Source organism: Pyrus communis, chromosome 1 (assembly GCF_041283825.1).
Source record: "Pyrus communis isolate YQ-2024b chromosome 1, ASM4128382v1, whole genome shotgun sequence".
Taxonomy (NCBI): domain Eukaryota; kingdom Viridiplantae; phylum Streptophyta; class Magnoliopsida; order Rosales; family Rosaceae; genus Pyrus; species Pyrus communis.
Window position 1 is genome coordinate 24,124,124 of NC_142565.1, and position 22,003 is coordinate 24,146,126.

Below are 22,003 nucleotides of genomic sequence, written 5' to 3' on the forward strand. Positions count from 1 at the left end.
CTCTACTGGGTTACCGATGACGAATCGTTGCCTAAGCATGATTAATTTGGCGTTTCCTATGACAAAAAGGGGGAGAGACTATAGTTAGGGGGAGAGATTTTAGTTAGTAGTTAAGGGGAGTGATTTTTTGCTAGAATAATGTTTTAGTTAGTGAGGGTTTCTTTTAGTTTATTACTAGTAAATTTTGCCCGCACGTTGTTGCGGGAGCGAAAATATAACTATAAGAGTATGTTTTAACATGTAAATATGCAAAGTGTTATAAATACTAAACAGAAAATGGAATAAATATATTTACAAAGCTGTCAAAATTTATATAACTTACAGAAAAGACATTATCAAATGCCTTATTAGTATACAAAAATGATTAACCTAGTATTCCACCTTGATAATTCATGTTTGGATCAACTATTTACACAAAAAAATGTGATTCCATACTTGTTTGTTTTGGATAACAGATGCCAACATCCTTTAACACATGAGCAAAAGTTTTTCGGTTGAAGCAGTCACTGCAGAAAAAATAGTTTTGATCATCAGAGAAAAAAAAGAAGAAAAAAAAAAAAAAAAAAAAAAGAAGCTACAAATGAAAGAAAATGTTAATACACATGTAATAAATAGTTTGAAACAACCAATAATAAACAACAGTTACCAAATAGAAAACAAAGCTTACAACTTAAATAGAAAAGAACAATCTACTGCTGCAAGCAACATAACGTCCACTTTGCAGATTTTTGTGGAACCACTGTGCAGGTTTTGTGGAAGCACTTTAAAAAATTCAAATCTTTAAGCACCTGATGATAAGTTGAGAGATTACTTTTTGATTATCAAAACCACTACTGGATTTATGCAGACACAAAATCTCACAATATTATAACCACGACCTTATGCATAATAGGAACAACATTATAATCATCTGTCTACCAGAAATTAACTCTTCTACAGCAGCAGCAAGTGTAACATTATGTTGTGAAAAAAAATCGTCTTTAATTCAAACCATGTCAGAGACCAAAAGTTAAAATTAGTAGACTCCTTTGTTTGGTGTCACTCAAAAAGTGAATAATCATGCAAATACTATTAAAGGTCTATGGGCTGCTTACTGTGGTGTGGCCACTGTCTGAAGCAGCAAGAACCATTCTGACTTAATACTCCACATGTTTCCTGGCTTAAGATTGGAAAGAACACACTCTCCAGTTCTGCCACGGAACAATTAATATGAATAAACATTGACAAAAATTGATAGTAACTTAATACCCCCAAAAAAGTAATGAGCAAGTATTAAATTGTGAGTCACAGTCGGAGTAAGAGTAAGACCAAGAGAAATATTATATTGTGAGATTGTGAGCAAGAGTGAAAATAAGAGTGAGAGTAACACACAGAAATTCTACAAAGAAAACAAAAAAAGATCATTCGCAATAGCTTAAACCAACTCGGTCCCTCTCTTTATACATTCCTTCACTAATTCCTCCCTAAATACCATGAAAAAAACAAATCAGAATTTCACCCACTGAACAAAAACCCATCAGCATAGTGTGATAAATTCATTATTTCACTTATGACTGCCACTTTACTGATGGGATTAATCCAAATAAAATCCCAATTTCCAAAAGTAAATTTTCAATTAATTTCTCAAAAGCAATAATTTCAAAAAGCCCAGAAGTATACAAAATATTACCAAAAAATAGAGATATATTGAATAAGTAAAGAAAAATAACTTAGAGAAGGGGATGGAGGGGAATCTGTGATGAGGGTCGAAGGCTATGAGATTACCCAGATCGACTTGAAAATGCTGCTGTCGGGTCTCCATTGCCGCTTTCATGCAGTTGCTTTTCATCCTCTCCATTCGACAGTCCAGGTCTGCAATCCAAAAACATACAGAAACAATTAGCTTCGCGGTCGGATTATCAAATCATGCGGTTACAGGACCGACATGCACGCAAATAAAAAATTCATGAATTTGTTTTTTCTAAATCCATAATTCAGATTGGAGTTCGAAAAAAAAAAAAAAAAAAAAAAAAAAAAAAAAAAAAAAAAAACATAAATCCATCAAAAATTTTGCCCAGATGAAAAAAGAAATAAAGGATGAATTAGAAGCTTTTAGCAAAAGAGTTTACCTCCACAGGCCTTTCTCTCCCTCTCCCCTGTAAATTCACCGAACCTAGAAAAAGCCATCTGTAAATTCAAAACAACCCGCAAAATCACAAATACAAAATTCAAACAAAAAATCCATGTGAACATCGAAAACCACAAAAACAAAATTTGAAACAGCAACACGGAGAAAGTCACGAAACTTACCAAAAGACTCTAGATTTCGTGGGTAAAAAACCGATCCTGATCGAATCCAAAAACTGATGAAATAGCCGATGAAATCTGCAGCCACCGAGAGGTTTTAAAATCACAAAAATTTGAACAAAGAAAAGAGAATTCAAAAACCAAACCCAAAACAAATATGCCGGATAACTCACCAGGAAACCCAAGGATTCTGCAGGATTGACGATTTCCTGAAAACCAAGCCTTTTTAGGTTTAAACTTTCTTCCCGAAGGCAACAGATGTAACATTCTTGGAAAGAAAATTCGATCACGAATTGAAAAAAAAAAAGTGAAAGAGAGAGAGAGAGAAAAACGAACCTTCATACGGAGGCTAGGGATCCGGAGCTCGAGAGAGATCGAGAAATCTGTGGAAGCAAATGGAAGAACCCTGATTTTCCATCGTTCTTCGGTTCTAGGATGAGAGAAACGGAAAGAGAAGGAAAGAAGAGGAAAGTGAAAAGTGGAAGATGCTGGAAGCACACAATACGAAGAAATCGAGAGATTTCTATCGTAGCAGGGACAAAAACGGAATTTTACTGTATAATATACACAAAAAGTTAAACTTACAGAACAACTGAAGGGCAAAACAGGAATAACACTGGCGAAGGAACAGTAAAAAGGACACAAAGGGAATTAACATGAAAGTTAGGCGTTTAGTATATATATAATTTGGATGGTACATCATGTTTGAATGATTATCTTTATTTCATAATAAAGCTTCTTTTTATTTTCTCTTTTGGACAATGAAAGATGGTTGAATGATTATCCTTATTTCTTAATAAACATGCAACATCTGTCTTTTGTACGTCACGGGTGTTTTGTTTAATGTGTGCAGATTACAGACTTCAGTGCATAAGTTTTAAATTTTTGAAATATTATATTTGAGGGTTTTGTCAAGGAAATGCCAAAGGGGGAGATTGTTAGTGCAATATTGGCAATTCTTGACAAAATGCATGAGTCTGTAATAGCTTAGACTTGTTATATATTCTCAATTGTAATTGTTTAAGTCTTGGGAGGTCTCTTACTCTTTTGATGAGAAGATGTTACGTGAACAAGATACACATTCAGTATGTTTGCATGCATGCATCCAATTACATTCATCTATATCTCATGATATTGTATTTGAGATAGGTCTTTTATTAAAACTACTTTCAAGATAATTTGATTGTATTTTCAAAAGACTTATCTGATTGCATATTGATGAGAGTTATCCAACTAAATGGATTGCATGGTTGTCATTGTTTTAAAAAAAAGTTGTTGCCGTGTGTATCTAGGATTTGTGGTTTAAAAAAGATTGTCATTTACCTAAAACCTATTATTAGTTATGAAATCTTATCAGTTCCAAAATTGGTTCCCGTGCCTTGAAGGTTTATAAGGAATGTTTGAAATTGGTTTTGGGAAAGCTGTATATGCATGAAATTTTTGTTCTTCGAAAAAAAAAGGTAACAAAAGGCAGCAGCGTGTTTTTGTCAAAGAAAAATTATTTTTATGTTGCTGCCATCTTACGGTTTCAATAACATGTGTTTTTAAAGAGAAAATATTATTTTCATGCTGATTTTCATTTGGTTTTTTATTGAATGTCAATTATGAAAATGTGCCTTGTGATTTTCGTAATTGATTGATTTTTCAACCAAACACTTCATCATATAAACATTATGCATGATCGAGTTAGTATCTTGCAAAGTTCGAGGAAAAGGTGATTGACGATCGTGTTAGTGTCGTGCCACTTCAACTCGAAGACTGAAGAAAGATCGAGTAGCAAAGCGCGAAGACAAAGCTGCCAACTAGTATGGTTGTCTAGTTGATGAGTTCTTGTAAGTCTTTATGTATTCTTTCTTTCTTAGTGCTTCCTGGCTTGGTAGCCCGAGGATTTTCCCAATGGTGGGTTTTGCCTCGTTAAATCCTACATCATGTGCGTACTCTTTATATTTATTTTGACTATTTGTGTAGGGATTAGTTTACATAATTGATTAACTTAAACCTTAAATTGCTTTAGTTTTAAGTTGAAATTTAGTTACATTTCTAGGTTAAATTAGTACCCATCCTAGGACTTTCACCAGCTACTGGCAACCCCCAGCTGAGCATCATGTATGTGACCAACTAGTGATCTTCGTGTTATGGAATAGTATTCCCTCTACCCATTAAAGTAACATCCCTTTTGAGCATCCGTGATGTAACCAGCTAGCATTCGCAGTTGAGCATCCCTAGTACAATACATAGGTGATCTCTATGAGGATACGAAATTCTAGCTTCGGCTACACTCATGGGGTGCATGCAGTTGAGTATCCTTGATGTGACCAGCTAGCATAAGGAGCTGAGCATCTTGTATGTGACCAACTAGCGATCTCTGCGTATCCCTGGAAACCTAAGGCCCCTGGCAATTCAACGAGCAACGTACAGTTTCTGGAAGGTACCTGGGAACCTAAAGCTGCTATCAATTTGATGAGTAGATTTTATATTATATATTTAGCCCTATTCTTAGTATATTTTGGTTAATATTTTGGAAAAATTTTGATACTTTGAATTGTATTTTCAATATAGGACTTTCGACTTCCTCTGGAGCAAAACATGACCAAATGGATGAATTTTGAAGTAATTCCAGTTGGAGAACATTCATGAGTCAGTTAGCTTGATCGTATCAATATTTGGAATTTTTCTTCGTAGCGGTGATTTTCTGGCGATAAAATAAAGGAGTGATGCCCAGTGTTGGAATAGTGACGTTTTGGGCTTGAATTACTCTTTTGAAGCCCAAGATGACCTTAGATGGGTTTGTGGCCTTCTAGAGATGTGTTCAGAACGTCCCGATCTTCAAAACAACCTATTATGGGTCGGATTTGGAGGATATTTGAGGCTAAAACGTGGCTGGACAGTTACCTGGCAGATTCTCCTAGTTTAATTAGGACTTTATTTTCTAAGATATTTTATTATTATTTAGTTTCCTAGTTGGAATAAAAGACTACACTTTAGGGTTTGTGCGATGGCATAGCAGGATATATTGCTTTTCCATTCTTAGTTTTAGGGACCTCTCTTTTACGTTTTTCTTTTATGCAAATTTGGTGATAGAATAATTGCTAGGGTTTTTGAAGGCTTTTAGATTTTAAACTTTAAGGTGTCACATCCCGGCCTGGGCCTCCACCACATCCCGAGCTCGACTCCACTATAGCACGATATTGTCTGCTTTAGGCCCTGTCCACACCCTCACGGTTTTGTTTCTGGGAACTTACACGAGAACTTCCCAATGGGTCACCTATCCTGGGATTGCTCTCTCGTGAACTCGCTTAACTTTGGAGTTCCAATGGAACCCGAAGCCAGTGAACTCCCAAAAGGCCTCGTGCTAGATAGAGAAAGGAATATACATATAAGGCTTACAGGATCCACTCTCCTGGACGATGTGGGATGTTACATAAGGTGTTTTCAATCCTTTTCTTTATAATGATATTCTCTACGATTTTAATTATGAATGTGCGTAGCTAATTCATTTTGCTAGGGCAAAGCCTTGAGACTTAGCATGAATATGTAATTTTTATTTAATTGCTTATGATTGATTGCATGCATGCTTTGAATTATTAATCACCGTTGTAAACTATCTAATTGTCTTATTGCTTGATCACCATTAGGATCTTTAGAAAAGTAATTTGATGCAATTTTGGTCGGAAGGTTCCCTGAAATTGACGCTGGCTTCTTGTGACTAATAATTGTAATTTCACTTAAGATGAACACCACATCTTAAGGGTTGCTTGGTTTTTCAAAGGATTTTCATAAAACATAATGAGTCTCTCAAGTTCATATTTGATACGAACGTCTGGACGGATTGCATGTTAGATCTACGTTCTATGTTGGAGGTTCCAAGTAGAATATAAATTAGGAAAGCCTAACCTTCAAAGTAGCATGTATAGATCATAAGTAATTGGTAAAAATACATAGGATGGCTAGGTGATGGTGGAACCCTAGTGTTATTCTAAATTGGTATTTAAAACTCTTTTCTTTTTATCATATTAATTGTGGGAAAATTTATTATTTGTGTTTTATTAAAATTCATTTTTAATATTACCCAATTTCAAAATCTCTTTTCTCAATTTTTAATTCTAAGTAGTTAATTAGGAATTGTTTTTACATAAATTATTAAAATAGTCCTTGAGGAGAACGACCTTGCATAAGCATCTACACTACAATAATCTTGTACTCTTGCAAGTATTTTGTGTGATTTTAACCCTGTGGTAAAAATCCTATCACAATTCAACGAGCAGCCAAAGGTTTTTGGAAGGTCTTGGGAACTTAAAGTCGCTGCCAACTCAACGAGTAGCCTACAGTTTCTGAAAGACTATCTATGGTACACCCTTCGAGCAGTTAACTACATATACCTATACAATTGCACAATCTTGTGAAAGGTTAACAAGTTAGTGCGAATATGCACTACCTAGCGCAGAACAACCCCTTGGGTTCACACTGATTCCTAAAGTGTTGTGTTGCTACGCAGCCTACGAAATTGGTTACACAAAGTGCAAAGCGTTCTTTCAAACCACTACTCACGAAATTCAATAGAACCATGCACTTTTGATGCGAAAGGGTAGCGAATTTCATGTCCCAGCAATTTTTAGTATGCTGTGATGCAGGCCATGCAGCTCAAAGGATTAGAGAAATGACAACCAGCTAAGCAGCCAATGGTTAAGGGGCAACAACGCGAGATAAAGCTAAACAGTTCAAAGCCTTAGAAGATCAAAGTTAACAACTGAGTAGTCATGCAGATTCGCTTGCTTATGTAAGTAAGGCACTTGGCTGCTAACTCTTTGGTTAATAGCTTTGTAGAGGTCCTAAGCCTAGATCAACAGTCACATATGTGACAGCCCGTCCCGGGAAATTTAAAAACGTACGCGTGAAAAGACGATTTTGCCCCTAGCGTCATTTTACGTTGTGTGTGTGTTTTTGGGTTTTTGTTGGCATGTTTTGTGCCACACACACACTCACATACACCCCACACCCTTTCTCCCTATCCCTGCACCTTTCCCCCGTGCCTTTCCCTTTCCCATTTTCCCTTCCTTTGTACGGACCACACCCAAAACACATCAAACCTTCACATATCGTGGAATTCAAGCACATGTTCGAGCTCGTGAGGCTTGTAGGAGTCCAACCATACCCATTTCAGGTAAGAACACCTTCGTTTTCACGTCGAATCCACGATGCCCGATTTCGGGTACTGTTCATGCACACGTGATTTCTCACGTTTTAGGGAATTTCAAGCTTGTAGGAAGCTTGGTGAGGTCCCTAGAAGGCTCGGGGTGGTTCGTTTGAAGGTTTTGGACGTCGGGATCACGAGTTTCGAGGTTGGCGGAATTAGGGTGATTTTGCAGGTGAGATTTCGTGGTTTTTAGCACTTGAAAGTGGTATGATTGTGTTCCTCTAGTTCTAAGCTTCATTTTGGTACCAATTTTGTGAAATTTGGTTGAAAAACGAAGAAGATATCGAAGTTTGAAATTTTCCTAGTTTTCTGGCGCCGGAGGCTCGCCGGAGAAGACGACGGAATATTCTGTCAAGTCTGACGGAATATTCCTGACGCCGTTAACAAAATCTGTTAAAACTGACAGAATATTCCTAACGGCATCAACTGACGCCGTCAGCGTGCCAGGCACGTGCCTGCACGTGGCCGGCGCGTGTGCCCGTGCCTTGGCCGGCGCATGGGGGTGCGTGCGACGGTGAAAAATTATTTTAAAAATATGGGGTTGTTCCTGAGGTTGAGTAGATCACGTTGGTGTATTCATATGCCCCATTTGAGCATTGTATGAGAAGTTATTTCTAAAGGTTGGTTATGTACTTTAAAATTGACGTTTTTGTAGTTGTTTCGCATATAGGTGATACCCATCCCGAGGACGAGCGTGGTCACTCGAGACAGGGGGCTACGACCCTTCCACATATTAGTGAGTGGGCTTTTGGTTTTCCGTATATACATATATACATATATTTTCCCAGAAATTGATTGAAATATTTATTAGTTTATATGCCATGCATTTTATATTGCCGCTGATTATGATTGGTTAGTTGCATTTATATGTGTACGTATTGGTGCTGTGGACGCACAGGTAAGTGTCAGGTAAATGTTATGCATGTTTACTTTCAGTAGTGATTCGAGATGCTTAGAGAGCTCATAACTTGCACCCCCGGTGTTAGTGCTCCCGCCCAGAGTAGGGCACAGTCCTTCACGTGATGTTCACCTCCCGCACCACACGCTCAGCTTGGATCCAAGTTAGGTGCACAGTCCTGTCGTACAGACCACTTTAGGTGGTTCCGACTCGTAGGTGACCCGTGATTATTCGCCCAGCCTTCACGTGATCATAGCACTAGAGCGTATATATGTATTACACCCAGGCCTGTCGTACAGACCACTTTAGGTGGTTCCGACTCGTGTGCAGGTCCAGCTAGTGAGATTGAGATTTGAGCTCTAGATGCAGCCGTACAGGTCACGTTAGGTGACTCCGACTGCCAGATTATATGTTCTTGATATGATTTACACCTGAGCACTTGCATTTCATTATGAGGTTTTGGCATGGCATATTCTTGAGCATGATTGGTATATATTATACGTATATCTATTTTCTGGGAAGTATACAGGTTTTACGGCGAGGGGTTAGAACGTATTTATTAATGGTTTTCGAAAAGCTTTGTTTTTGCCCACTCACGCTTTTGTTTTGCTCCCCTCCAGGTTCTAGTTGAGTACCAGGTTCGGTGGTTTCCCAGAGGGCTTCCCGGCATTTCTGACAGACCCTCACCAGCGTAGGGCCACCTTCGGGTGTACTGTTGTCGCATCATTTTCATTTGGGCTGCTTTAGGCTTATGCTCTGAACTAGCGTCGCACTTACATTGCACTTATCATTTCTTTATGTAAAACCAGTTTTTATTATTCGTACTATTTCCATCATTATTTTATTAGCTTCCGCACTGTGCACATGGCTATGTTACTTTCACGTGACGGCCAGCACGCCCTGGTCTTGATCGGGGTGTGTCACATAGGTCATACAAGCCCGTCTACTTATTAAAAGCAGCACAGTTCGCTAATGACCTTATGATTAAAGATCTAGTGGACCACAAATACAAAACATGCAACTACGGAGGTCATTTGACCCTGCAAGTTAGAAGTTTCAAAAGATGCCTCAAGCAAGCGAACATTCGCACTCGATAACCCAAAGTTGGTTCCTAAAGCAATGGAGACAGGTTTGACTACTTTGTTCAAAGCAGCCTACTCAATTGTTCTTTCTATGGCAAAAGCTTGAAGCAAGGCAAAGAGACAAAGATGAAGTAAAGTGAAGAAATACAGTTTATTAATATCGAGCAAATTGGTAAACTGGCACGAAAGCCAACAAAGTTCAAGCAAAGCAGGAAAGGAAAAGAAAGTAAATCCTAAAGTCTATCTAAAAAGAGTCTTTCTCAGCAGCTTGGACATCTTTAGCAGCCACATCACTTCCAACAACATCAACCTCACTCGCTTCATCTACCACTGCCTCATCCTAGGCAGCATTGTCACCAAACGCCCCTACCTGGGCGGCACCACCTTCGGCAGCACCTACCTGGGCAACCTGGTCTTTAGCTGCTCCACCAACAGCACTCTCGAAGGAAAACTTAAGCAGATCCCCAAAAGAAATAGCAAAAAGCTCGAGGTTCTTATCAGAGAAGGCGTGTCAGAAGGCATACCTAGGAAATGATCAATATAGCCAAGCTAGTAGAAGTCAGCTTGACCTTAGGCAAGAACAACCTCAAGACTGGACTTCTCGCTCTTTAGCTGCTTATTCTCCTCAATTAGGTCAGTACAAGCATTTTGCAACTCATCTAGTTCATTCTTCAGGTTCTTATTGCACACAACGCTCTTTGCAGCTCCATGTCCTTGGACTCAAGTCTACTGACGACCTTCATTACGCATGGCGAGCAGCACTGCATACTTGGCATCATATGCAAACTGAAATTCTTAAATGTCCTTCTCTGCAACCCCATACTTCCCCGAATCGCATCAAGCTGAGCCTTCAAGTCATTGATCTCTTGGTGAGCGGTCTCAAGTTACTAAGCAGTGGGGGTAGAGACATTAATCCCTTCAAAAAGGCAAGTTTAGACTCCAACTCTTTAATTTTATTAGCACCCAAGCAAGCTTCAGCTACCATGGCCACCGCTGTCTCCTTAGCAGCCTTGGCGTCATCCTACTTCATACGTACGTGCGTACTCGGCAACCAAGATCACAGATTTCTACAGCATAGCAAACAAGGAACCCCTCCGTGATTGAGTTTCCTGCCTCACAAAGAAATTGGAGTGAACAACCTTGCTTACGCCATCAACAAACTTGGTACATGCTTCCGTGTCCTCAGGCAGATTAGGCTTCAACAGCACATGGATCTCGAAAAACTCCGCTAAGGCGAGTTTGGCAAATTGTTCATGGCTTCTCATGCAGGTAGGCGCTTCCTTTTCAACAGAGGGGCCAGCCCTAACACTGCCTTGGCAATGGAATCGCCATCATCGCTCTTTATCACTGCATGCACCTCTAGAATCAGATCGGATTTGGGCATGGAAGGATGTCTCGGAATAAAACCAAGCACATGGGACACAACAGAACTTATCGGCTATGTAATCCTGTCAGCGATTGTTCTAGCAACCCTCGAAGCAGCAAGTTTCACAAGCTTCACAAGCTCAGATACAGCAGCCTCTTTTTTCCCTTAAAAGAATTCAAGTCAATCATAAACCTCTTAGTAGTGGACGAACCTTCACAAGCAGCAGAGGAAGTCTTCAGTTTCTTCTCCATCGATGGTTCTCGAGCAGGCGACGAAGATCTTTTTCTCCCGTCTCCACTAGCAACAAGCTCCATGGTATCAATCGAACCAGCGAACACCTCACCCTTAATCTTCCTAATCTCCTTATGCGGGGGTAGCCCACCTTTCTCCCTATGAAGATGACTAAGCATCCAACGCCATTCATGGTATCCAGTAAGGATCCCTAAAGTGATGTACACCTTCTTCATGTCTGGATAAGTCTTAGAAGTTGAAGCGAATTCCGAATCTACATAAACAGATAAGGATAAATCAGAAGGCAGCTCAACAAAAGTATAAAGCAGCTTAAAGACTAAGCAACCTACTTACCATCGATGAAAGCAGTCAAAACATGTAGCCCAGGCGAGGAGTCAAATTCCCACTTTTGGTTGATCTCTAGAGTCGTGCTGGCCCAGTCATGATCCCATTTGCTCGAGTGTTCAAAGAGCTTATGGCAGGTCTTCAGCTACCCAACATCATCGATGTGACCTATGTTAAAGAAGTACTAAAACTCGTTGGCAGTTAGGTTTAAGTCAAAGAACCTGCTCAAGTTGTAGAACCACACCATCACGCGGACCACGTTCGGAAATCACTAAGTAAGAGCACACTTCATGGAGCATATCATCTCTTGGAAGAACCGAGGCATGGGAAAGGTGAACTCCAACACAAAGTAGTATAGGTGAAACTTGATAGCTCTTAGGGCCTAAAAATGTCACACACCAACCCAACTAAGTCTTAAGGCCCAATTGTCATACAAAGCCTACATTCAAGCCCAAACACGCGCCAAGGCATAGGTTCGATGAAGAATACATTCACAAACATTCCATGCCACGTCATGCTCATGCTTATTCATCACGCCATGCTTCCTTAGCCACAAATCATACTAAGCCCAAGTCATATAATCAGGGCTTGCCTAGTGGATTGTGGTATCGATGGTTACGGAAGGTCATCGGGCTTACGTGGAATTGAGGTCATGGAAAACTTTGGGCTACTTAGGAGCCCAAAGATCTAAGCCCATACCCTTTATATTCCATGCAGGCAACATTGAGAGAGAATTAACCTAGTTTATCCCTTTCCCCAGCAAGCCAACTCCCTTAGTTAGGGTTAAACAAGATTCTTACATTTAAATGCATGATAAGCCCAGTAAGTTAGGTATTTAATGCTGACTTTCCCTTCCTAGCTTGCACAGACAACGGACATGCAAAAGCCGTGAAACGTGTTACCAGATTTAGCGTCTGTAGAAGGCCACCCCAGGAAAGTTGCATCTCGAGAATAAGTAATCTGCAAGTCTCAACAGTGCATCTAGTTTACTCCAAAAAGGGAATAATAGGATAGCTAGGGAGAAACGGAGAGAAGATTAAGCCATAAGGGGATATTCCCTTGAAATATGGAGAATAACCCTTCACCCACATAAGGAGGGAGAAAAGCCATTAAAGAAGGACTCAGATGAACACAAAGAGGAGAAATAGAGAAAACGTAATGAGAGGGAACTAGCCAGGAAGAAGCATGCTCCAAGTCTCAGGCATCACCATCCATGCAACCTTAGTAATTCCCACAGCCTTCCATCAAACATCCCAACCATTAGAAGCCTTACTATCACCCTAGGAAAGCCCAAATCATGCAGCTAAGAATGCCATGCAACCATGCAAACCTTCTCTCTCATGTAAACTGATAATCTTCTAGCTTCCACACCACGCTTCACTTAAGCAAGTCATTATCTTGATCTTTCATGCTATCTTCGAGCGATCGATGTTATCGGGGTATGTCCTAAGACAAGCTATCTCTTTTGAGATATCCTGGGACTTGTTGTGAACCCGCACTAAGGGAGATAAAAACACATTCTCAAAGCCAAAGTCCACCTTGACCTAAAAGTCCCCTAACAATAGCTTTCCTAGACCCACACGGTTCATGGCTGCTACCATCCTTTGATCGTTTCACGCGAACCCCAGATAGAATTACGTGCTTAAACATCTCGAGGAAGTCTTTGAACTGTTCATCAAAATGTACCTTGACATGAGCAGCCCTGAAGTAGCCTAGCTTACTTGTAGATCCGCCCTAGTGATACAATAGCGGAATAAATTCATCATTTTTGTGGTTTGAGGAAGACATGTTCAAAAAAATTGTTAGAAAGTTGATCGAAAAAATAAATGCATAGAGCAGTGCACCAAACCCAAGACACGGGCCTAGCACGCTAGGCCTTCATCTCGACTCAATCTCACACTATGCTTTAGCCTAGTAGGCCTTCACAACTTAATTCAAATAAAGGAAGGATGGCGCCTCTGCGCCTTTTTCTTTCCCTTGCCATCTCGATCACTGCACGGGCCTGAGCCCAGCAGTAAGCTCACGGAAGGCCCAGCCAGAGCTGGCCTTCCCCTGCAGTGCCCCAGCACTCCCTCGGCCCAAGTCGAGTCAAACCTGGCATCTGCTAGCCACCCTGTGTCATGCCGCCTACCTGCGGCAGCCAAGCTGCCACGACAACAACAACATAGCAACCCACGTCTACACACTTTTTGAAGTCCTCGACCCTCGTCAAGCCAAAATTCAAGCCTTGAGGCTCTAAAAAATCAAGAAGAAAGAGAAAATTATTTTTTTCCTGCCTTGGAGAAGAAGAAAGGCAACATAACACAATTCTTTGCACAGGCAAGCGAAGAAGATTGCTAGGGGAGGGAGAACAAATATCCTCTGACTTTCTCTCTTTCTTATGGGGTTTTAGTTACACTCCAAATTTATTTAATCCCCTGCTTGACTCAGACTTAAATAGGTTTTGGTGGCAATACATTCCCTTTCCTAGTAGAATTTAAATTCCAAATCAAAGAGAGAATCTACATTAAATTGGGACACAAACTCCATTGCAACTTTGGATTCCTACACCTCATGCCCTTTCCTGTGAGCAGCCCAACAGGTGTGAGGGCATTTGTGGAGCCAAAAATAATCCTAAGAATCATGGAGCTGACACGTGGATTATTTCCAAAGAAAGACAAGACTGCCTTTATTAAATGAGCAAGGAGCAGCCTCATTCACCACGCGTAGTTGAGGTAAAACAAGCAGAGATCAACTACTACTCAAGGCACCCCTGCCTGTAGGAAAAGTCAAAGGTATTTATGATAGAATAGTCCCTTATTCTTATCATAAAATACATTCCTAATCAGAGAAAACCTCTTTCAAGTAAGTAATCCTAATAAATTTATTTTGGATATTTCCCTAATTACTCCAACATATTAATTTACACAAATATCTTGAAATATTCTCACCCAAAATACCACATAGGGCTGGCCACTCCTAAACCCTAGGCCGGTCCATCTCCACCATTTCTCCTATAAATACCCACTTTATCTCCAAAATTGAGGAAGCTTGATCTACCCCTAAAGAGGTTTTTTTGATTCCCACAAACACTCAAACACATTCTTTTCATAATTCTAACTTTGACATTGGAGATTTTTCAGCTAAAGCCCCCATTCATCGTGGGCGCGTAAAGCTTTTAACCTTAATCTTATATGTTATTATTTTGCAGGTACATTTTCGTCAAAAGAATAGATAGTGAAAATTTGCATCCACATATATAGTTTCGATTCGGTTCAGAATTACTGATTCATTAAATACGTAGTATCGAATCTCGTGCCGAATAGTTCAGGATCAGTTCGGTATTACATCCCAAAATTTCAGAAATTTTGATTTGAGATCGGAATTTTTTAGGTTTGGTTCAGGATTTTTGGCAATTTTTTCCAGCCCCAGTTGTTGGTTATAAAAAAGGGAGTCTTAATCAAACACTCACAGTACTGTTCACTTTTAACGTTAAGGACATTTTTTGCCTAAAAAGTCACTTCTGGTACACTTACACCTTTATTTTATCCTTTTGATTAAAATTAAAATTTTTTAGCACTTTTCGTTAATTTTCTTTATAAAAAATTGATGGACGATGGATCCATAAAAAATTGGGGTGGACTGAGCTCTTGTATATTTTGGGCCGAAGTCGAACACCTAAACTAGAAAATAAAAAAAATGGGCCTGGCGGTGACGGGCTCGATCGACAAAGAAGGATAAACGGCAGATAAAGGGAATTTGGCTGTGAAACAGTGAATGTGATGGTCAGATCGAATGTGGGAAATGGAGGAAGGCGAGAGACCATTGTGCCCACTGCAGCAGCAGCAGTCGATTAAGAAGAAGAAAAACCAGCCTCAGCCTCAGCCTCCGCCTCCGCCTCCACCAGTAATTGAGACGCCGTCGTTGATTGGAGAAGATTGCGGAGGTAAGCGCAGAAAGAAGAAGAAAAAAGAGGAGGGTTTTGCCAATTTCGCCAGTTTACCTGTCGTCGTTCCTGAAGAAGATAATAAGAGTAAGAATAGCGATGGGAAGAAGGAGAAGAGTAAGAATAAGAGAAAGAACAATGGCAATTCAGTTGCCGATGACGCCGACCGCAAGAGAAGAAGAAAAGCCCCCATACTCGTCGGCGACCGGGTGGTTTCTCCGTATTTTCAGAATCTTCATGGAGCAAGAGGCGGCGGAGAAAAAGGTAAGACGTTTAGCAGCAATATTGTAAATATACAAATATGTGAAAATGAACTAAAATTCAAGAAACACAAACACAAGAAGAAAAAGGAACCAGTTAGTTGTAATGAGGCCGAGGAGAATCCCAATGCCAATTCCAAGCCCACCAACAAAAGAAGAAGAAAACTCTCTGAATCCGATGGTGGCCATCGGGTGGTTTCTCCATATTTCCAGAATTTAGGAGGAGAAAAGGGTAGCATCTTGCCAGCATCTGCCATAAGTTCAGAGTTGGTTTTTAGTAATGTGGTAGCTGAAACTGAAAGGTCATCTTATGGAAATCAAACCAAGAACTCGGAACAGGGAATTTGTAATGTGGATTCACTCGATGTTAATTCCAATGTCAATTCCGATCATAAAAGAAGATGGAAAACGCCTGTAAGTGTTGGAGACCGAGTGGTTTCTCCGTATTTTCTGCATCAAGGAGGAGATATCAAAAAGGGTGAAATGTTAGAAACCTCTCTTGACAATTCGGGCATTAATGTAGTAGCTGAAATTGAAAAGGTTTCTCATGAACATAAAACCAAGAAAAAGGAACATGCAGGTTCCGATGGTATTGGTATCAAGAACAAGAGGACAGGGGTAACACAACTTGATAATGATAAAAGTAGTGACTGCTATGCTCCCAAGCTCGAGGAGATTACACCAAAAGCCATTCACAAAGATGAAAAAATAGAATCTGCAGGTGTAGTAACTGATGATGTCACTGAAGCAGAGATATTCGGTGATAATTGCATTGAAAAGAAGATTAAGAAGAAGGAGAAGAAGACGGAAAACCATGAAAGAAGCACTATCATGAAGGTGGTAAAGGAGAAAGAAAGGGATGTTAAAGAGAAGTCGGGGATCAATCACCAAATAAAGGCTAGTCAAAGTAATGATGTGATTTTGAGCCTTGAGGATGTGCTTGCACAGTTGGCATACAACGGTGGTGCTAGTATGAACAACACACGGACTGACGAACATGAAAAGATGGTCAAAAATGTGCAAACTTATTCTCAGATTAGTAGTGCAAAGAAACAGGTAGTGGAAGAAAAGGAGGAGGAAAAGCATCAAAATGAAAGTGAAACAAAACCTCCTTTCCCATTGTATAACATTACCAATTCTTCCATTCTAGTTAGCGAGAATGGGAGGAGCACAACTGAGGAGCATGCCACTATGCCAAGCACCTGTAGAACCTTCAGAGGTGAGCAAGTGAGTCCAAATAGTGCAGAAAATGGACAGGTTTCTCGCAAGAGAAGGAAGAATAACGAGAAGCACAAAAGAATAGCACACATTGAAGTTCGAAAGGTTTCCCCTTACTTTCAAAAATCAAGAGTGGAAGAAGCGATGGTTAACCGGGGTGATGAAACAAAAGCTAAGCCACCTAAACGCTGTTCAAAAACTTGTTCCAAGTTTGTGAAGGTCTCTCCCTACTTTCAGAAAGAACACAAAGCAGAAGGTAATGTGGTCGGACACTTGTTAGGGAGTAAAAAAAAGCGCAATAGATCTCCGGGAATCAAGACTGCTCTTTCTGCTTCCCAGAAGAAAGACGAAGCATACCTAAGACGAACTCCAGATAACACATGGGTTCCTCCTCGCTCTGAACATGGTCTCATCCAAGAGGATCATTATCATGATCCTTGGAGAGTATTGGTGATATGCATGCTCCTTAATCGCACAAGGGGATTGCAGGTCTTGTATCTTTATACATTCTTATCACTTTGTACTTGACCACTCATATGATTATTTCTATATTAGATTTGGATTACTATAATTGCTTGATCATAAAAGTAATAATTACTATGGAATTTGCATGATAAAAAGTAATAGTTACTACTGGAATTTGCATGATCATAACAGTGCATGTATAGAGAGAGTAGGGGTCTAGTAAGTACTAAGTAACCATTATAAGTAATTAAAATAAGTAGCAATCATTAATCGTTAAGTCTAGCTTTAAATCTTTTTATTTCCTAATTAAAATACACCTGTATAAGTCTATTAACATTAGCCTTAGAAAGAGTTCAAAACATTCATGATCTGTTACTTATATTAGCTACTGATCCTGGAAAGAATCTAATCTCAACTTATGGCTGTGCCAACTCATGTACAACATAACAGTTTGGACGTTGGGGCATTTATTGGATGATGTTTCTGGTGTAGATTGTTGTTGAAAGCAGGGTGCTTAGTTCTCTTGTCCATTGAACATCTTGTCTGCTGCTTTGTATAATTTTGTTTCCATGAGTGAACTTTGTTTCCTAGCGAAATCTCAGAATCCATCTCAGACTTTTCAAGTCTTGAAAATCACAATCATTGGAATCCGAAATCCAATTTGCGCTTCTTGAAAATAAGCAGATCCTATATCAAATACTTTCCAACCCTTGATGCATAAACAATGGACCCTCTGGTTAGCTCAGCTCAATAATTCATTTAAAGCAACCTTTTTTCTGTTGATTTTGCCAACATAGACAAGAAGATGGTAGGAATCTACATTTAACCTAAAATATGGTTCTATGTCACGTATTGTCCTTTTGTCAGTATGGTACCAGAGCGTCAGAAGAACTTGGATGGGATTAAGTTGATTTTTGATTTTTTTGCTTTTTACTCATTATTCTAGGGAATAGGCTTTATGGTTTATAATATATATTGTTTCTCTGAAAACAAAATTATTGGTCCTCCAATTTCGAGTAAGTTGACTTTTGGAATTTATTCAGTGTGTATGGTTGCATTTTTAACTGTTCAATGTTATTTGTGATGGTAGCTGTTTGTAAAAGGTGATGAAATATGTGTAGATTGAATACACTGTTCTTATGTCCTTGTTACTTAATGGACTATATGCAGGCAAAAAGAGTTATATCTGATCTCTTTACATTGTGTCCCGATGCAAAAGCTGCCACTGAGGTTGCCACAGAGGATATAGAAAAGACTATAAAAACTCTTGGTTTACATAAGAAGAGGGCGTTGATGATACAGCATTTGTCTCAGGAGTATTTGAAGGAAAGCTGGACCCATGTTACTCAGTTGCATGGTGTTGGCAAGTACGTTGGCTAATCTATGATTCTTTTGTTTTCTTATATATATTCATCCTCCCTGTATATTGGTAATGCACAAGAATACTATGTCTGGTTCCTGTAGGACCAATGTATAAAGTAAAACCATGAACTGCCTAGCCCAAATAAAAGGGGTTTCGATATAACATGCATGACATGTCAAGATAGTATTTTTGTTGTTTTCGTGAATGACCAAGATGCAGCAATCCAACCATTCATGATAAAGTTTATGTTTCCATGGATCATATTGCCGCCTCCTTTTGACGGTAAGAATAGTAACAAATTGATGGCATGACGTGGCAGAGTGTAAAATGTTCATTTTCTCATGTATGGTTGAGATTTTGCCGAGTCTAAACCAGCATTTTTCCCTAACTCGAGAGGACCAAATTTGTATCTTGATGGAAGCTGAATTTTCATGTTTATTCGGAGCAGGTATGCAGCCGACGCTTATGCAATATTTTGCACTGGTAGGTGGGAGCGAGTAAAACCTACAGACCACATGCTAAATTTCTACTGGGAATTTCTGCGCAAAACCGTACCGAGGGACGGTGTAAGAGAGAGTTTGGTTGGAGAGCAGATGATTGCTAGTTGAAGACCTTAACGTGTATAGATCCTATTTTGGGTTTGTCTTGTAGATACTAATTTTGTAATTTTATGAATATTTTGCAACTTAAAGAAGGATTTTCAGCTTGAATCTTAAGCTTAATCCTCAAGGATAAACAACATTGTTTTAAGTGTTTTTTCACTTGGGTTTATTGGAATTATTAGGCTTAATCCTCACATGTTTGTCTTAAATAATACTTGTGCCTTTGATCATATGGAAAATAGTCGCAACAATTTCATATAGAAGTTTACCACACTAGGACAATGAGCTGTTTATTCTCACAACACATTATAAACAGTTTCTTTAATAAGGAAGGCACTGCCAAACTAGCCCTTAACATTGGTGTAAATTTATGTGTCTAAAATCTTCCTTGTTTAAAAAAGAAATGAAGCAATACAGAAAATTAATTGTATGTGGGACATACGTGTGTTAGGCCATGTTAGTTTGTGTGTCAAAAAAAAAAAGCTTCTTTTAGCACTAACACTAGAGTCTAGTACTATTCTTTTCCACTCCACTAATAACTAAGAAGTCTTAGGTTAGGTTCGATACTAATAAGATTCGTAATCTGTCAACACTCTTATAAATTGGATGGCTGAAGTGCTCAAATTGTTTATATATAACCAAGCTATACTGGGTATTGATAAAGCATCTACTAAGCATCTATGGTGAGACTTTCAACCCAGTGGTAACACATTCTACCATTCGTTTAATTTTATCTCTTGCAGTGCATTTTAACTGGCCTATTTGTCAATTGATGTGCAAAATGCCTTCTTACATGGGCATCTCATGGATGAGGCTTATATGAAACAGCCTTTTGGCTTTGTTGATCCCCGTTTCCCCACACATGTAAGTTACAAAGGTCCTTGTAGGGACTCAAACAAGCACCCAGAGCGTGGTTTCATTGTTTTTCACATCACTTGGAGACATTAGGATTTGTTTCCTCCATGGCTGATTCCTCTCTCCTTGTCTACAAGCATGGTTCCATTGTAATTTATCTTCTCATATATGTTGACGACATCTTGATCACAGGAAACAATCCCTATTGTATTACACAATTAACTGGAGACATGAGCCGCATGTTTTCCATGAAAGACTTGGGATCTCTTCACTATTTTCTTGGCATGGAAGTTTATGGATCTACTATTGGTATGCATTTATCTCTATCCAAATATATTCTGGATCTTCTTACTCGAACAAACATGCTTGATTGCAAGCCTGTTTCCACTCAATCAATTGCTGGAAAATGACCAAGTCTTTATGAAGGGGAACCACTCAGTGATGTTCGTGAGTTTCGAAGTGTGGTAGGGGCGCTGCAATACCTTACATTTACTCAGCCAGACATTGCCTTTGCCATGAACCAAGTTTGTCGATTCATTCATCAACCCACTACTGCTCACTGGGTTGCTGTCAAGAGAATATTACGTTACTTAAAGTCAACTCCCACTCACGGTACTGTGTATAGGGGTGTGCTATCCACACACCCCATTTTACTTCTCACACACCCTTTCATAATTCATGTCCGTTAATCTTCTTCAATTCATCCAATCTGACGGTCGAAAATTAAAAAGGTGTATGAGAAGTAAAATAAGGTGTGTGGATATCACACTCCTTGTGTATAAACCGGGTTCTTTAAATTTAATGGCCTATGCGGATGCAGATTATGCTGGGGATCCCGATGACCGTATTTCCACAGGGGATATTGTATTTATTTAGGTCCAAACCTCATCGCTTGGTGCTCAAAGAAGCAACGTGGGGTTTCGAGATCAAGTACTGAAGCCGAGTATCGACAATTAGCCAATACTGCTGCAACAATCTCATGGTTTCGCATGTTGTTTAAAGACCTTCATCTTTCTCTACATTCCCCGAGAGTATGGTGTGACAATGCTTCAGCCATTTCCATGGCCTCCAATCCTGTATTCCAATCTAGAACCTGTCATGTCGATGTTAACTACCACTACGTCCGGGAAAAGGTTACTCACAAAGAACTGCTTGTCAAGTACATTGCCACTACAGATCAACTTGCAGATTGCTCACGAAGGGTCTGTCTACAGCTCGGTTTAATCTTCTGGTTTCCAAGCTGCAAGTCCACCGCCAGCAGTCAACTTGCGAGGGGATGATAAAGCATCTACTTCTGATTCCATTTCGAAACTCAAACAAGAAAGATTGGAGCTATCAACTGTAACAGCAGCAACTATTTCTCAGGGGTACAGTCCCTCTCCAACGTCTTAGGATAATCTTTGACTTTGTTTTTCTGTTGATAATCTTATCTTTCAGATATGTTTATAGGTTTTGTAGAGAGTCCAATATTTGTATAACTCACTGATGTAAATCTATACAAATCAATACATGCACAGTGCTCATTTCGTCGAGCAAGTTTAAGCAAAACACAATCTTTCAGTAACATACTTTTAGGTATAATGTTGGAAGAGTTTCCAAATTTAAGCAAAACTGTACCAACGGACGGTGTAAGAGAGAGTTTGGTTGGAGAGCAGATAGTTACCAGTTGAAGGCTTTAATGTGTATAGATCCTGTTTTGGGTTTGTCTTGTAGACACTAATTTTGTAATTTTATGAATAGTTTGCAACTTAAAGAAGGATTTTCAGCTTGAATCTTAAGCTTAATCCTCGAAGCTAAACATTATATTAAGTGTTTTTTTCACTAGGATTTATTGGAATTTTTTTTTGATAAACAAATAATATATTAAACACTGAAACCTCTAGTACAAGCACTAGTTCCAACGTCAAATCTAA

The 22,003-nt window shown here is 39.4% G+C and overlaps 2 protein-coding genes across 12 annotated transcripts; one reads left to right on the top strand and one right to left on the bottom strand.

Annotated features, from left to right (window-relative positions):
• Window positions 1-256: 256 nt before the first annotated feature.
• LOC137726745 (uncharacterized) lies at window positions 257-2,961 on the bottom strand. Of its 8 annotated transcripts, XR_015966501.1 has the most exons (8): window positions 2,623-2,961; window positions 2,460-2,495; window positions 2,290-2,342; window positions 2,109-2,152; window positions 1,765-1,851; window positions 1,095-1,190; window positions 668-788; window positions 257-506 (listed from the first exon to the last, which is right to left on the bottom strand). XR_015966501.1 is itself a non-coding variant. In XM_088699941.1 (7 exons), the coding sequence occupies exons 1-7, from the start codon at window positions 2,626-2,628 to the stop codon at window positions 469-471; spliced, it is 360 nt and encodes a 119-aa protein (XP_088556067.1). In that variant the 5' UTR covers window positions 2,629-2,960; the 3' UTR covers window positions 257-468. The 8 variants fall into 8 exon arrangements, 3 of the variants coding, with proteins under 3 accessions (XP_088556067.1, XP_088556072.1, XP_088556078.1); XR_015966506.1 differs by lacking the exon at window positions 668-788 and having other exon boundaries at window positions 2,290-2,364; window positions 2,623-2,954; XM_088699941.1 differs by lacking the exon at window positions 668-788 and having other exon boundaries at window positions 2,623-2,960.
• Window positions 2,962-15,145: 12,184 nt separating this feature from the next.
• Window positions 15,146-19,429, top strand: LOC148699406 (DNA glycosylase superfamily protein). 4 transcript variants are annotated; one of them, XM_088699978.1, is made up of 4 exons: window positions 15,146-15,889; window positions 15,986-17,294; window positions 18,441-18,637; window positions 19,121-19,429. In XM_088699978.1, the coding sequence occupies exons 1-4, from the start codon at window positions 15,177-15,179 to the stop codon at window positions 19,239-19,241; spliced, it is 2,340 nt and encodes a 779-aa protein (XP_088556104.1). In that variant the 5' UTR covers window positions 15,146-15,176; the 3' UTR covers window positions 19,242-19,429. The 4 variants fall into 4 exon arrangements, with proteins under 4 accessions (XP_088556104.1, XP_088556097.1, XP_088556100.1 ...); XM_088699974.1 differs by having other exon boundaries at window positions 15,147-15,889; window positions 19,082-19,429; XM_088699971.1 differs by having other exon boundaries at window positions 15,146-17,294.
• The last annotated feature ends 2,574 nt before the right edge of the window (window positions 19,430-22,003 follow it).

What these genes read in the sequence shown, in the direction of transcription:
- LOC137726745 (XM_088699941.1), bottom strand. An exon ending in GGAGAGAAAGGCCTGTGGAG is followed by an intron (nt 1,852 to 2,108) that starts GTAAACTCTTTT and finishes TTTGGATTGCAG; the next exon opens with ACCTGGACTGTCGAATGGAG. An exon ending in GCATTTTCAAGTCGATCTGG is followed by an intron (nt 1,191 to 1,764) that starts GTAATCTCATAG and finishes GTTCCGTGGCAG; the next exon opens with AACTGGAGAGTGTGTTCTTT.
- LOC148699406 (XM_088699964.1), top strand. Translation starts at nt 15,177, where the DNA reads ATGTGGGAAATGGAGGAAGGCGAGAGACCATTGTGCCCACTGCAGCAG. An exon ending in ATCGCACAAGGGGATTGCAG is followed by an intron (nt 17,295 to 18,440) that starts GTCTTGTATCTT and finishes GACTATATGCAG; the next exon opens with GCAAAAAGAGTTATATCTGA. An exon ending in CAGTTGCATGGTGTTGGCAA is followed by an intron (nt 18,638 to 19,081) that starts GTACGTTGGCTA and finishes TATTCGGAGCAG; the next exon opens with GTATGCAGCCGACGCTTATG.